Source organism: Myodes glareolus, chromosome 18, assembly GCF_982192425.1.
Source record: "Myodes glareolus chromosome 18, mMyoGla1.1, whole genome shotgun sequence".
In the NCBI taxonomy this organism is placed as follows: Eukaryota; Metazoa; Chordata; class Mammalia; order Rodentia; family Cricetidae; genus Myodes; species Myodes glareolus.
Window position 1 is genome coordinate 60506385 of NC_142043.1, and position 15539 is coordinate 60521923.

The window sequence follows — 15539 nt, forward strand, 5'->3', positions numbered from 1 at the left end:
GAATAATGTCTATAGCCAACTGTGATTTCTATTTTTTTTTCACTCACTTGAAAGTATTTCCAGGTAGCCCAGAGTATGTAAAAACATAAGGGACAGGACTGCCTTCTGGAAGCTCAGGGGCCACGGCACACGGGGAGACTGCCAGGGCTCCGTACCTTGGTTTTAGCGCTGTGACTCAAGGTGGTTAGGTTTGGTTGTCTCTGGCTTTTCAGGACCTGGTGTTCTAAAGCCCTAGATTTTTTTATTAACAGAAAGCAGCATTTCCTGGGAGGTGTGCCTGTGCCCACCGTCACTATGACTCGCCCTGTACCATGCAGGCCTGGTACAGCAACTCTGCAGACATCCAAAGGGCTTAGGACCATAGATCTGAAGGTATTAGTGGTCAGGGGCCTTCCTTGGTGTTGTGGCTTAGATATGGTACATAGGATGTCAACACTGGGGAAATGCAGTGGGAAGAGAAGGTACCGTGGTCATTCTCCAGCCATCTGGGGGCGGGGGGGGGGGTATTTTCATCTCCATATGGTACAGAGGAGGAAAGAAGCTGAAAGGGTAGGCGATTTGCCAAAGGTCGCACATCAACGCACTGGGCCATTCCATCATCTGATCTCAGGATGTCACAAAAGAAACAAAACCTCATGAAGGACTTGGATCCATTCCCGCCATCTCCCCTAGAACAGACAGAGCTAGCAGCAATGCTACTGACCCCCTTACTCTCCTGGGGTGAGAACATCCTCTTAGGTAACAAAAGGCCACTGCTACCTATCCTCTGGGAGTTCCTGGAATCTCTCATTCCTCTTCAAGAGACTCACACCTCACATCTGGTCAATGGCCTGAATATAACATCTTGCTCATATAGTTGTTAGAATATGCTCTGTGAATTGGACTCTGTTCCGGAGGTGTTGTATGGTCTCAGTACAGGATACTGTCTCCCTGTATCTCCATCAGCTGCATGCCCGGAGGCTGACTTTGTCTCCCATTATCCCCCACATCTATGGCCAATACTTCTGCAAACCCTACAGCTAGCACCATGTTCCACATCACTCAGCCAGCTGCCCTCACCTCACATTACACGTTAGTAGCTTCCTCACTCCAGCCTGGGAAGTATGCTAAACTACAGGGGAGCCCAAAGGGTCTCCAAGGCAGAGCCTTCAATGAGAGGCCCCAGCAGCATCACTCACAAATAGTAGGTCTAGGCAAATACTACTGGAAACCAACTTTATGAGCTTACGGGATAAAAAGTATGATGTGAAGTTTCATCGGTGTCTAAAGATGAGGATAGGCAACCCATCTAGCCATGCAGAGATATCTACGAGTTATAAGCAGTAAGCTCTGCAGAAAACGTATGGAAAGGAAGAGATGGAGACTCCTTTGGGCTCCTCACTCCGCCTGGAGAGTCTGAAATACAAAGCCATGTAGATGGGAAACGGGAATAGCAGCTGTTCCGTTCCTAGTGGAAAGAATCGCATCTCCGGACCTGGCATGCTAGCAGATATTACATCTCCACATTTGGCATCAACAAGAGTTGGGGTACACAGTGAAGCCCCTGGGATGATCCCTGAAATGCAGCCAGCCTCATTCTCCAGGCCCAGCCGAGCAGTCAACAATGATAGCCCAGGCCAAGGTAAGGATCGTCTTTCCATCCCGCCAGACCAGTTGCTCTCACGACCCCAGTGGGCTGCACACGGGTGTGGAAAGCAGGCCTTCCAAGTGTCTGCACCAGATCTTAGCAAACATGAAACAGCAGCCCCGTGAACAGGAAACACCCCATCCTTTGCCCTCGTGAACAGATCACACCCTCGAGAGTGTCCAGGATGCCAAAGAGGGGTGACAGAAGCAGAGAAGTCATGTTGGGGTTACACTCTCTTCGTTTATTTGACCTCATATTTATTCATGAGACCGGAGAAGAAAAACCGAAGTGTGCAGTGAAGCCACAGACACATGTACAGAGGAGTATTTGGCAGTGGTTTCTACCCAGCCACAAGTCTGCCAGGAAGCTTCTCTAGAAGGGCTCTGGACAGGCTCAGCAGGCACCTGGATTCTTTGTTTCAATCACAGAAATGTCATGACAGTTCCTTTCTTTCCAATCTGCCAGGCCTCCAAGGGGATGAAGCGGATACATATCCTTCAGCAAGCAGGAAAAAAAAAAAGTCAACTCCTTGGCAAACTCCTTATCTGCCAATGTCCCTGGCAGACACGCCAAGGTAAGATCTCAGGCCAGTCCATATCAGACTATAGGGCATTTTACCAGTCTGCCCACCCCAGCTAATGATCCTTGCACCGAGAGAGTCAGGTGCACGATGATAGCTGTACATAGGCCCAGGACAGACATAAATATACTTTGGTAAGTTTATTCTGTACACAGTTGCATATGTCAGGCTATATATAGGCTGAGAGGGACAGTCCTCCTCCTAACTTCAGACTCCTCTGGGCATGCCCAGGTCACAGTTATTTCATTTTTAACCAAAGTCCAGCTCAAAGCCAGGCATAGGTCAACCCTGAGTCAAATCTGTGGAATTTGATTCATCAGAGATATTTTTTTAAAGTGCTTAGTGATCGCTTGGCACCAGGGGGCGCTGTGCTCAGGGCTGACACTGTAAAGTTGGTCTAATGCAATTATCTACCTCATCAAGATACCAAATCTGCACAGAAGCACTTGTGAGGGTCAAACGAGGTCATGGTTGTAGCAACCCTGGTACCTGCCCAGCTCGAGAGTGTTACAGTTAAAAAGTATTCAACTGTCTCTAGAACTGAAGGATGGGGTTTAAGCAGCCACCCCAAGCAGTCATTATCAACTTTCCTGAGCCCAAAAGGACTCCATTTTGGAAGGTTCTTTCAAAGTTATCCCTAGTTCCTCACAGGCAAGGATTAGGCTCAGGAATATGAGACCCTAACCCTGGTCAGCATGTAAAGTTTTTTTTGTTGTTTTTGGGTTTTTTTTTTTTTTTTGGTTTTTGGTTTTGTTTGTTTTTTGTTTTTTGGATTTTTTTTTGATTGGTTGGTTTTTGTTTTTGAAAGAAGGAAAGGGGGCACCTTCTTGTCAGGGAAGGAAGTCACTTAGCCTGATCGACTACTTTTATGAAAGAGAAGGCTACAAATTGGAGATGGTTCACATCCAGGTTTATCTGGGATCTCTTAGCTGTGGTAGTCCTCAAATCAAGGTGTTTACAGCTACCTGCGCCAATGGTCTTGTAGCTAGCTACCTGGTGACTCACCTGAAACCTAATCTTATCTAGTCCAAAGTTCTTTGCCTCAGAACATAACCAGATTCCCTCTGGAAAGGTTCTCCCTGAAGACCAGACACCCTGGTTCTGAGACAGGGCAGAGGCGATCACCCACAGTGGTTCTCAGGGTACCTGACCACATTCTCAGTACACACAGAAACACGGGCACTTCCCAAGCCATCCTTACTTGGGGCTAACAGGGATGGCTGCAGGTCTTCGAAGAAATCAAAATCTTACTACCATTCTAACCACAGGCCCACCGTTCCAGGGCCTAAGGAGCAGATGCATCTCCTTGCTCTAGGTCTTGGAGTGCTTTCTGGAACCAGCAGATAATGTGTCCCCCACAACCTCATTCAGCGGGGAGTCAGGACCACTGCTCTGGCGGCTCAGCAGTCCCAGGTAAGTTCCCTCACTTGCCCTACTTACCGGTCCTGGTTCAGGGCCAGCTCCTTAGTGAGGAACTCGAAGAAGCGGGAGCTGTGGCTGCGGTTCTGCTCTGCCGTGCCCACAACGCCGATGGAAGAGACCAGAAGCTGGACGCAGGGCTCTGTGGATCCGTTCATCAATAAGGTCATGCCAGGCCTTAACGTCACACTCACGCGCTGCAAGGGGCATAAAAGTTAAAGTCCTAAAGCTTAGGCAGGCCGGCTGGAGTCCGGGAACCGGCAAGCCAAAGTCTTAATGTGGGGGAGTCTGACGGATGAGGGTTTGGGGCACTGGCCTAGGAATCCTGGAAGTTAGACACGGCAGGGTCACACCTGGGAGGGGCGACCAGGAAGGGACCTGGGGAGGGAGGATGGGACACACAAGGTCAGAGGTTAGCAGGCGGGTGGGGTCTCTGGTGATAAGAGTTAGGGTCATTGGGAGATCTGACCCCTAGCCCACAACTTCCGCTCGCCCAGGGCTCCCCGATCCTAGCTCACGTCTTCGGGTTTGTCCAGGATGGCGGCAGTGGCCGAACACAGCCGCTTCTCTAGCCCTGCAGGTATGCGGCTAGCTGGCAAGTTCGTTTCCAACTCAATGAATGGCATGTTGGGGGGCGAGAAGAATCGCAAAGCGGCAACTGTGCGGAGAGAGCCGCCGAGCCCGCTGAGGTTCCAGAAAAGGGACGTGGGGCGGGGCGTTGAGAGGGGGGCGCAGCTAAGCTTCTCATTGGCCGGGCAGCGTCGACAATTCTGGATTGGCTACCTGGGCTACTCCTCTTCTGCAATCACGTGTGCGGGCTCCAAATTACCTAACTCCTAGCTTCAGAGCCTTTGGCCCTCCCAGTCAGCAGGGGGCTCTGTTTCCCTCTGAGCGTCCCAGCTAAACACCCACAACGCATACATTTCTGTAGACTTCACAGCGTTAGGCTGACTTTCTTGAATGATTATGATTATTTCAAATTCAATATGAGAATTACACTTCTTTTGAACAGTCTTGTTCAAAAGGCATCACCTGTGAGTGAGATGTGTTTGGGCGAGACCCTAGGACAAGGGCATCTCCAGTTGGACCTAAAGCTACCTAAGTTTGTAGCCTCTTCTGCGCGTGATGAGTCATTGTCCACTAGAGGGTAGCAGAACCATTTAAAACAAGGCAATCTGGCCGGGCAGTGGTGGTGTACGCCTTTAATCCCAACATTTAATCCCAACATAGGCAGAGGCAGGTGGCGCTCTGAGTTCAAGGCCAGCCTGGTCTACAGAGAGTTTCAGAGAAACCCTGTCTTGAAACCCCCCCCCAAAAGAACTCCCCCACACATACACAAAGGCCATCTAGGTGTACATACTAAAGGAAATGTAAGCAAATGGATTGACTCAACCATCACTCTTGTTCTATTAGCAATTTATTTATTAGGTAATTTGCACAGACCAGAGGTCCTACAGCACAAGATTAAGTAGCCTGACAATTTGGAGTTGGAGTTAGAGGAGCAACAGGAGAGCAGAAGAGGGGCCTGAAGTGAATGCAGCCAGAAAGGTGTGACTTGGAGGGAGGGGCAAGCTTACAAGTTCAATGGTTTATAAAGTTTCAAAGCAAGTATTTCCCCAGGGCTTTGGTGCAGCTCTCTCCAGAGGTCAGGTAAAAGCTGCCATCACAGCACAAGCAGGGTGGGGACACAGAAGGGACACTGATGATGTCTAAAGGAAATTGTGAACCAGAGACTCCACGTCCTAGTGACAGCAACGCGGACAGTCTGCCTCATCTCTTCACTTGCACAGCCCAGTGTCTTCCCTTGATGGCGCCACGGGTTCGGGCCACTCCCTCAATATAACAAAGACTGCACCGAGAGCTTTAGTTTCTCCCTCAAGTCAGGGTCCAAGGGAGGCATATCCTTGGCCTTCAGGACAACTGCGTGGGCCTCCTGGAAGAGGTTCTCCCCCACGGCAGCTTCCACGCGCTTACGCCAGGCATCCAGTTTGGGTCGGCTCTCGAAGATTTTGCAGCCAGCACTGACAGGCTGTGGGGAGGAGTCAAGCAGAGGAAGGGCTAAGTTCCACGGTCTACAAGGCAACATGGCCTGTTTCGGTCTTCTCCCCACTATACTCTCCCCACCGCATTGTCCCTCCTCCACCACGTGTGATGCACCTCTCAATGCCCCCACTGGCAGAAGTTATAAAGATTTACTTGATAATGCTAAGAAACAGTGATGGTCAAAAGCTCAATTATAAATCAGGCATTTTATGCCACCCCCTCCCAAGGTTTAGGAAGGAAATACTGGGGAAGAAGTGGAAAGAATATAAGAGCCGGCAGAAAAGGAAAAGAAGTCCTGTGGAGGGGCTGGAGAGATGGCTCAGCGGTTAAGAGCATTGCCTGCTCTCCCAAAGGTCCTGAATTCAATTCCCAGCAACCACATGGTGGCTCACAACCAACTATAATGAGGTCTGATGCCCTCTCTGGCCTGCAAGCAGACATGTAGGCAGATATTGTATGCATAATAAATGAATAAATATTAAAAAAAAAGAAGTCCTGTGGAACACTGACTTCCAGGAATGGAATGGTATGGCATTTGCATATTATTGGACCCACTAGCATCCTGTCCCAAAGGGACAAGGGACCCTTGGGGTCTCACCCCTCTCTGAGGATAATAGTTGTTGAGAGAGGACATTTTCTTCCGTGGCCACTGGCAAGGTGCCCACGCTTTTGCAAACAAATCCTCACCCATCCTCCTGTGTAAGCAACCTTGATGAAACTCATTGAAAGACAGACAGACAGACACACCAACATGATGGTAGAATGGAAGCTAGTGAGAGACGAGGAGGGGACAAGAGACAGAAAGGGGTAAATCTGATCAAAATACATTATGTACACGCACGAAAGTCATACGAAACCTATTATGTACAATTAATATATGCTAATAAACATTTAAAAAATCACATTATAGATGAAGACTCAGGCTCAGAGGGAAAAGTGACCTATCCAGGCTCCCCCCAGGCCTTGCCATCATCCAGCAGATCGCCCCAGTCCACAGCACTTACATGCATCAGCTCCGTGATGGCCACCAAGTCAGCCATGGAGATATGGGGTCCCGTAAGGAAGGCCTGGTCCCGCAGGAACTTGTCCTCCAGCATCTGCAGGCACCTGTCCAGTTCAGCCAAAGTGGATGCCAACGTCTCTGGGGGCACCAGCTGCCCCAGGTACTTAGGGAACATCATCTGGTGGACCGGCAAAAAGAAACATTTGGCTCTGCCCAACACTCATCTTTTGTCTTGCTCTTACCCATCCCATCCATTTCAGCTCCTAGGGCCTTCCCTTTCCCTTTTCCTGCATCAAGTCATTCCTGGCTCTCAGGACCAAGACCTCAACACAAAGCCCTCCCCGTCCCCCCCCCCCCCCCCCCCCCCGTGTAGCAGCTGCCATCCTGTCCCTATTCCGGATTCCCTTTTACTTCAAGTGGGACTTCTCGAGAGAGACTTGGTAGTTGATACACTGTTGAGGGAGTTTACTGGGCTAAAGCCGGTACTCAAGGCAACTTGCAGGGACCGGTTCTCTCCTTCTACCATGCGGAGCACAGGGATTGAACTCGGGTTGTCAGGCTTGCTGACAACTGCCTTTACACCCACTGAGACAGACCACTGGCCCAAGAACTTTCACTTCAACCCGGAGCACCATCTCTGATGCAGCCTGAGAGGGGACCCTGCCCTTCTGTCCTGTGGCTCACCTTCTGCCACATGGCCCTGGTGCAACAACTCCGGACGGCTGTGTGCTGCCATGACAGGTACTCATCTACACGGGCTCGAGCCTGAAGGTCCTGAGGGTACCAGTGGTCAGGGGCCTTGTACTTCCTACTCAGATAGAGCAGGATGGCCACACTGGAGGGAAGCAGAGGGAAGGAGAACACGCCCCGGTCATTCTTAAGTCACCTTGGTCCATAGCCAGAGTGCCTTGTGCCTGAATTTCCAAGTGCCTTCTTATCCAGCCTGGGAACCCTTTCAAACACCAGGGGGATGGGAATTCTCCTCTGCTCAGGTTCCCCTGAGGCTCTTCCTGCCCACAGGAAAGGTTCAAGTCTTTCTCTATCTCCCAATGCCCCCCCCCCAACTCCTTCACCCCAGCAGTGCTGACCTCAGTCCCTTCATCCTGTACCCCTGCGTGGTTTAATGTCACGGCCTTTGCCTTTGTCCTTCTGGCCAGAGCACACCTTCCACATACCCGGCACATCCAGACTTCCTGGAAGTTCCTGCTTGCGTCCCACCTCTGCAGCAAGTCGCCCTCCTAACCCCTCACTTGCAATCACACCCCCGACCTGTGTCTCCTCCATCTGTCATGTCATTGCCATGCCTCCCTCCAAAATAAGAGTTCCATGCGGGCCCAGATTATGGTCTGCTCAAGCTCCAAGGATAGACAGTGACCTGGTGCTGCTGGGTGCTCGGCTGAAAGTGACTAAGTCCAACAGGTGAGTCTTTGGCTTCAAGGGAAGCAGCTCCCACTCCCCTGCCCAACCCCAGGATATGTGGTAGATGTGGTATTTGCAGAGCCTGGTATAGCTGCTCTTTGGCACGGTCCATCCTTGGTACAGCCATATCTGATACGATCGGCAAAGGTGATAATGCCAGTCCAGATGCCTGACAAAGCTGAGCCGCATGATGGTCCCTGTGTCACCTTTGGTTTTCATCTCCACCTGTTGTCTTGAGGGACTTTTAATATTTGTACAATTTGGAAATATTGGATTGATGGAAAATTTCTTATGAATCATTTACGTCTTCTCCCAGGACAGTCCTGAACACACTTTGAGGGAGTCAGCCTTATCTAATTGAAAGTCTTCCTTATGCCTTGAAGGTTGTGACATACATAAAAAAGCCAGAGGTCTCTTTATGAGGCTACGAGACATTCTTGAAACATCTGTTCCTATCCCTATGCAGGAACAAGATATTCACAACAAAGTAAACTCAAAAAGGTCAACAAGATTTGGTGGGCTGGAGGAGTTGGCCACAGATCAGATGGTATATATAGTGTGTGTGAAGAGGTTTATATATTTTATATAGCTAAGGTTACCTCTACCTTATAGAGAGACTCATATTGATGGGCAAAGGATGATGTAGAAAGACGATAAAAGAATGAGAGGTCAGGACCTCCCTTTCTTAGAAAAGTTAGCTCACACAGAGCCACTGTGGTGTCATATGGCCAAGGAACCACAGAATGCCAGGACTAATCCTGGCATTTGACATACAGACAAATTCTATAAAGATATAAAATATAAACATTGTATTATTCCAGAATTTGAATAAGAACTTTAGCAGCTTTGGTCTGAGAACTTTTCTTGGGCCCTCTGACCATTAAGAGTTGATAAAACACTGCTTGGGACATGGCAATATGCCCAGGCTGGCTTGGAGATTTTGCTTTGGTCTAGTGTCCTTGTAGCCACAAGAGCTGCCAGCCTGAGAACAGGCTGTCATATGCCCCTAGAGTCTTAAAAATTGGGTCATGGGGTTAATAAGTATGATTTAAAATGATAACTGTTTACCAATGATGTCAAAATGAGGGGAAATGATTGGAAATGATAACTCTGTTCTGCCATTGCTTATTAATGACGACTAAAAGATGAGCAAAAGGTAGTGAGACAATGTGCAAAAACAAAAATGACATGATCTATGTTTTGGAACAACATAAATGTATCCTGCTTACTAAAGTCTGTATAAATAAAGAAGCACTCTGGCTGCTAGTCAGGCAGGCTGCAAGATTCTCCTGACCATCATGGCCTGGATCACTTCCTTCCCTCACCAACTCCTTACCTCCCCTATTGGCACCTGTGTCTCTGTCAGGGATGCACTTCCTCTCTGTCCGTCTCTCCTAAAACAAACTACGAAGTGTTTGATTCCTCCCGTGTTTGATTTCTCCCACTGCTGCTCTTGCATCCATCCATCAAGGAGCTGGGAAGCAGCCTGTCCCCCTCCCCCCATACCCCTGGCTCAGTTTCCCCATCCAAAAAAATGCAGAGGATGGCAGGAATAGCATATCTTCAAAAGCCCTATCTCAGCCCCGGGTACCTATCTGAGTTTCATCCAATTCTACCCCTGGGGCTGACACACAACCCACAGTCCAAGTTGTTGGCAGTGGGCTCAGACAGGTGGCCTGCCTCACACAGCTTGGTTGCGAGCCAGAAACACATTACCTCTCTGCCAAGAGGAAATCCCCATCCTTCAAAGCGGGCACTTTCCTCAAGGGGTTCACCCGGGCAAAGTCATCAGTGTAGTGCTGGCCTGCAGAGAGACCAGACCGGTCAGGAAGAAGACTCCGGGGCTGTCAGTACCCTTCCCTCCCTCCACTCGGGCACGACTTTTCCACACAAAGCCTCAGCGAAGAGGAAGCCACCGTGCTGGACAGTGGATCACAGATATTGATCCTATCGCAAATCCATTTGTTTTCACCTCTGTGTCCACTTGGGTATGGGAACGAGGTGGTTTTGTGCAGTTATGGCCTACAGTCACCTTAGGCAGACACCTAGTCTCATTCCTGGGCTCTGAACCATCTTCCTGTCCCAGGCAAGAACTTGGTGGGTTCTTCTGACCAGACCAGGTGACCTATGCCCACCCCAGAGCTCCAGCCCTCCCTCTTCTCAGTTCTCAGCTCAGCGTGGCTCTTGCCAGGAACAAGTGCCCTATTTAGCCACCTGGCCCCTAGCAGCTCAATTCTTCCTTTTCTGTGCCATGTCTTCAAAACTCTTCCCCACTTGAGGTTCCCAGACCAAACTCATTGCCTCTTTCCTGATCACTGTTGCCTAAGCCAGATCTGATGATACAAGGGGGGGGGGGGGCTGCCCAGTCAATATGAGTTGAGTAAGCAGGCATTTGGTGAAGCCAGGAGTCTAGACTCATCTGTGGGCCTCTGTCTCCTTCCACTAAATGGATCCCATCACCTCGGTCCATTCTCCCAAACTGCCTATGTGCAGCCCCTGTCCTGCACAGTAGTCCAAGTTGAAAGTCCCAAAGACTGCCAGTGGGAGGTGTAACATGAGGGGGGCCGGCTTGTTTGTGTTTTTCTGTCCTGCCTGGTACCCCCAGCTGTTTAGTCCCAGAGAAAAAAATCACACTGAGATCTCTATAAGTTATAAAGCTGATTGACCCATTAGGTCAGGCTACTTATTAGCTAACTCTCTCATCTTGATTAATCCATTTTTCTGATCTATTTTAGCCATGTGGCTCAGTACCTTTTTCAGTGGGGCAGCTCACATCCTGCTGCTTCGATGATCTCGACAGGAATGGGAGGAATCAACTTTCTCCTCCCCAGAATTCTCCTGCTCTCCCTGCATCATTTCCACTTCCTGTCTGGTTTTCCCACCTACACCTCCTGCCTGGGCAATCAGCGTTTATTTAAAACATGATTGGCAGAATACAGACAATTCTCCCGCACCACTTCCCCCTCTTTTTTAAAGAAACAAAGGAAAATATTCATAGTCCATTTTTTGAGAATGTGGGCGTAGTATTCCAGGCTTCTTCCAGCTGTTTGGAGGTGCTGATAATCTTATAGGGACCTAAAGAAAAATTTAGAGTTATGATCAAGTCCTGACTGAAGTATCCTGTGAGTCTTGATCATCTCGGGCAGCAGTCTTGAACCTGTTCTGGAGGAAGAACTCAGACATCTGGGCCATCTATTCCTGTCAGAGAGATTTTTCAGGTGTGACCTCCCTTTGTCAAATGGGATTTTTCTTAACTCAGAATAAATCCAGAGCCTCTCATTTTCTGTGGAAACAAAAGCAAAATCTCTTCTCCAAAGTAACATACCTTTTGACTTCAATTTTGAAGCCAAGGTATTTTCAAAATACCTATCTTGGATTAATTCTGCAGCATTTATAAACAAATATCTTTTAGCAGCTGTTGCTCCTTCCTCAGCATTTAAACAATTCAAAGAAAGCATAATAGCATACAGTATCAAGATTCTCTGTGTATTTTCCATCTTTACGTGGCTTTATTTTAACCTCTATTTCTTTTATTTTTACTTTTAACTTTTGGCTTACTGAGACAGGTTCTCTGCATATCTTTGTCCTGGAACTCCCTCTGTAGACCAGGCTATCCTTGAACTCCCAGAGATCTGTCTGTCTCTGCCTCCCAGGCTACTCTTTCTTTTTTTTAACTCTGAGAACTTTAACCTTTAGCCTGTATATATTTTTAACACAATGTAAACCATTTAGAGGTTCTCTTACTCTTTGAATCTCTCTTTACTGTATATATATCTCTCTTTTTCTGACCACATAGGTCTTTAATTTGCTAAGGAATATGGAGAAAACAACAGTCAAAAACTCTTAAGGCATTTCAAGGTCCTTGCCAGGAAGCAAGCTGCAACAGTGTTTCCATAGTCTGGATTGCCTGCTTGAAAGAGTCAGAGTTTTCCCTGGCAGGACTGCCCAGAAAGCCGGCGCAGCTTTTTTCCTGCTAAGGCTGAAAACTGAAATGCTTTACTCTAGTCTTTCCCAAGCTTTCTCAGACTTTCTGCGGATGCAGTTATCTACGTGGGCGCCATTATGTAACATGAAAAGGCCGGGCCTGCTTGTCTAGATTTTCTATCCTGACCAGCCCCCCAGCTGTTTAGTCCCAGAGAAAAATCACACTGAGATCTCTATAAGTTATAATGCTGATTGGCCCATTATCTTGAAAGACCCCCGCCTGGCTGCTTAGCTGCTGTAACGCCATTATAAGCAAGGCTTGAACCAAGAACTGGGGGCTCATAACAAGGTCTTGGAGCTCATAACAAGGGCACAGATGTTATTGTCGAGTCTGCATAACAGGATGCCTGTGGCAGGATGCCTGCGGTTAGACACCAGGAGTTATGCCACCCGCATGAACAAGATTAAGGGGGAGAAATGAAAAGTCCTCAAGCTGTCTAAAAGCCCCCAAACTGTCAGGCACCCAGCAGAAAGCCGACACCTGTCTTAGACATGACCTCATGGCCTCATTAAAATTGACCAATGAGACCCCTGTAACCATGCATCTGCTTCTATACGCTGACTTCTGCTTACCCCAACCCTATATAATCTGTCCCAAAATCCCGCCCGGGGTGCTCAGTTCTCCATGTGACTGCAGCACCCACAGGCCCTGTGTGAACAATAAAAATTGCCTCTTGCTCTTGCATCCAGTGGCTCAGACTCGGTTCTTGGGCGAGAGTCTCTGAGTGTTTAAGACACCCTCTGGGTGGTCTTTCAATCTCTAGTCTCTTACTAGGTCAGGCTTCTTACTGGCTAACTCTCACATCTTGATTAATCCATTTTTCTAATCTATTTTAGCCATGTGGCTCAGTACCTTTTTCAGTGGGGCAGCTCACATCCTGCTGCTTCGGTGATCTGGACAGGAATGGAAGGAATCAACTTCCTCCTCCCCAGAATTCTCCTGCTCTCCCTGTATCATTTCCACTTCCTGTCTGGTTTTCCCACCTACACCTCCTGCCTGGCCAATCAGCGTTTATTTAAAACATGATTGACAGAATACAGACAATTCTCCCACACCACTACATCTGTGGGCCTCTGTCTCCTTTCACTAAATGGATCCCATCACCTCGGTCCATTCTCCCAAACGGCCTATGTGCAGCCCCTGTCCTGTATTCCAAGTTGAAAGTCCCAAAGACTGCCAGTGGGAGGACTCAGCAGAACAATTAAGTTCTAAATTCTCTGCCTGTCATTCCCCCACCCCACCCCACCCCGCATGACCATGTGACCCTGTCCAGTTGTAGTCCTGCCTCCACTGAGTTCTAGCGCAAGGGCTGTTTTTTGTTTTGTTTCAGGCTAACCAGAACAACATCCCAGCTCCAAACAGAGTACTGGCCTCTCCCATTGTCCTTTTACGGAGCCCTCTAGCTGACAGAAAACACCCAGAAAGCAAACTTCTAGAAGGGGAGGTGGCATGCCCAAGCAAGCCTGTAATTCCAGCTGTGTGGGAAACTGAAGGATCCTGGGCTCAGGGTCTAAAAGGGGTAAGAGTGAATGCAACGCCTGGACAACTCAGCAACTCTGTCTCAAAATGACAAGGACAGAGGCCTGGGAGTGTAGCTCAGTGGTGGCTACTGGTTTGGTCCCAGTAGCACCAGGCACGCGCGCGTGAACACACACACACACACACACACACAGGCAAGCAAGCCTGGCTCTTGACTCTGGTGGGTAGGAGACATGCAAGAGTCCTAAGTGAAAGACCACACACCCAAGTAAACCAACTCTTTTCGGCCCCAGAATGCAGAAACGTGAGATGGGGATCCTCCGCATAGAAAATGAGTTAGTTCAGCCTATTTTCTCCCATGACAGGAGGTGGGATTTTCATACCCTGCCCCCCCACACCAGAGGTTCCACGGCGCCTTAGCATATGGTATTTGAAAGGATGTTATTCACCAGGCAAAGGGTCTCTAAAAATTCACAGTTGAGGGGACTAGAGATGTAGGCTACTCTTTCAGAGGACCGGCGTTCAGATCCCAGCACCCACGTCAGGTGGCTGACAATCATCTGTAACTCCAGGTCCGAAGAATTTAAAAAGTCCTCTTTCGGCCTTCCGGGGGACCCGTGCACACACTGTATACATACATAAAACAAACAAATAAGCTCTAAAAGAATCACAGCTCCTAACCGATACAACCGCTTCCTCACGGGAGCAGCAGGCGTTTCCTCTCCCGTTTGCACTCCTGGCCTGACCGTTCGCGGGCTACAATTGGCAGAGGTGCAGCGTACACAAGACTGCAGACTACCCAGCCTGCCAACTCGGCTCACCTTTGAGCAACTCTATGGTACGCAGCTGGAAGGGGATGCTGTTCTTCTTGGCGAAGATGTAGACAGCACGGCAGGGCTGGGACAGGAGGTCCAGGTAGAGCTCCAGGCCCATGATGGAGGCTGTAGGAGCGGCCGGTGGCAAACCTCGGGGACTGACCTTGAGGGAACTGCTCCCAGAGACAGAGCTGGAAGCAGCAACGGGCAAGCAGAAACCGCTGGGTCCAGACCCTCCGAGGGCGTCTTATCCTATACCCGAGCCAGATCGCAGCCTTTCCTCCCATTGGATGCTCATGAGAACTTTGGGCCAACCAGAGGCGGGCTGCGGGTTAGTTCTGCATCGATCAACCTAACTGTGTACCTGGGTGCTCCTCCTCGTACCTCCGTGCTCAGGTCGAATGAGGAACAGAGCACACTAATGGGGAAAGGGACGCGAAGGAAATTCCCATCGCTGAATTTAGGGGCAAAGTGTTGCTGCCCGCAGTTCACTTTCTCTCCCTCCACTCAGGGCTGAGAGAGGAATGGCTTCAGAGATCCTTGATGCGGAAAAGGAGAAAGTTCAACTGCCTTCTCACCCGGTTCCCCGGGCCCAGAAATCAGGACTGGGGTGATGTTTGGCCAAGTGTGCAAAGGTTAGGCCCACAGCCTGCGAGGAAACGACCTGGCCCGCCCCCATTATTATTTAATTCCAGCTAATCCTCTTCTAGAGGCTAGGGGCAGGGAGGATTGCAGATGTGCCTGGGATTGGACAAAACTTCTCCACCCAGTGCAAAAAGCGTTCAATAGCACTCATGGACACCTGAGGCCTATGTGACTACATCTTTTCGCAAGAGAAACTCCCCCGTCTCTCAAATTACAATTTTGGAAAACGTGTCTTGGCAAGACAATAGGTCGCTGGGAAAGCTGAGAACAGCTTCATCTTCCTGGTCCTAAATGTTTCCTGTTAAGGGGAGACCTATCCCACCCCCTGCCCCCAACAAAGTGTCTTCTTGTCACAGTGGAAGCTAGACTGAGGGGGAGGAGCCCCTTCTCCATTTTCCCACGGCTTTCCTTGGGTACTTGCTAGCTCTCCACAAGCTGCCTTTGTCTACCCACCCACCCCCACCCCCTACTATCCAGCCTCTCACAGCTCCTTCTGGGCTGCCTTCTAATCCACTCCCCCATCC

General features: G+C 49.3%; 2 protein-coding genes across 2 annotated transcripts; both read right to left on the reverse strand.

The window, feature by feature from the left end:
* Positions 1-1847: 1847 nt before the first annotated feature.
* LOC125411412 (D-dopachrome decarboxylase) lies at positions 1848-4341 on the reverse strand. Its single transcript, XM_048451478.3, has 3 exons — positions 4145-4341; positions 3648-3823; positions 1848-2122 (listed from the first exon to the last, which is right to left on the reverse strand). Exons 1-3 carry the CDS (start codon positions 4250-4252, stop codon positions 2050-2052), a joined length of 357 nt encoding a protein of 118 aa, XP_048307435.1. The 5' UTR covers positions 4253-4341; the 3' UTR covers positions 1848-2049.
* A 686-nt stretch (positions 4342-5027) lies between these two features.
* Positions 5028-14978, reverse strand: LOC125411408 (glutathione S-transferase theta-3). Its single transcript, XM_048451476.3, has 5 exons — positions 14377-14978; positions 9808-9895; positions 7357-7507; positions 6674-6850; positions 5028-5655 (listed from the first exon to the last, which is right to left on the reverse strand). Exons 1-5 carry the CDS (start codon positions 14486-14488, stop codon positions 5461-5463), a joined length of 723 nt encoding a protein of 240 aa, XP_048307433.3. The 5' UTR covers positions 14489-14978; the 3' UTR covers positions 5028-5460.
* Positions 14979-15539: the final 561 nt, after the last annotated feature.

What these genes read in the sequence shown, in the direction of transcription:
- LOC125411412 (XM_048451478.3), bottom strand. Translation starts at nt 4,252, where the DNA reads ATGCCATTCATTGAGTTGGAAACGAACTTGCCAGCTAGCCGCATACCT. An exon ending in TCCTGGACAAACCCGAAGAC is followed by an intron (nt 3,824 to 4,144) that starts GTGAGCTAGGAT and finishes TGCCCCTTGCAG; the next exon opens with CGCGTGAGTGTGACGTTAAG. An exon ending in CTGGCCCTGAACCAGGACCG is followed by an intron (nt 2,123 to 3,647) that starts GTAAGTAGGGCA and finishes TGCTTGCTGAAG; the next exon opens with GATATGTATCCGCTTCATCC.
- LOC125411408 (XM_048451476.3), bottom strand. Translation starts at nt 14,488, where the DNA reads ATGGGCCTGGAGCTCTACCTGGACCTCCTGTCCCAGCCCTGCCGTGCT. An exon ending in GATTTCCTCTTGGCAGAGAG is followed by an intron (nt 7,508 to 9,807) that starts GTAATGTGTTTC and finishes GCTTCCCTCCAG; the next exon opens with TGTGGCCATCCTGCTCTATC. An exon ending in CCATCACGGAGCTGATGCAT is followed by an intron (nt 5,656 to 6,673) that starts GTAAGTGCTGTG and finishes TCCTCCCCACAG; the next exon opens with CCTGTCAGTGCTGGCTGCAA.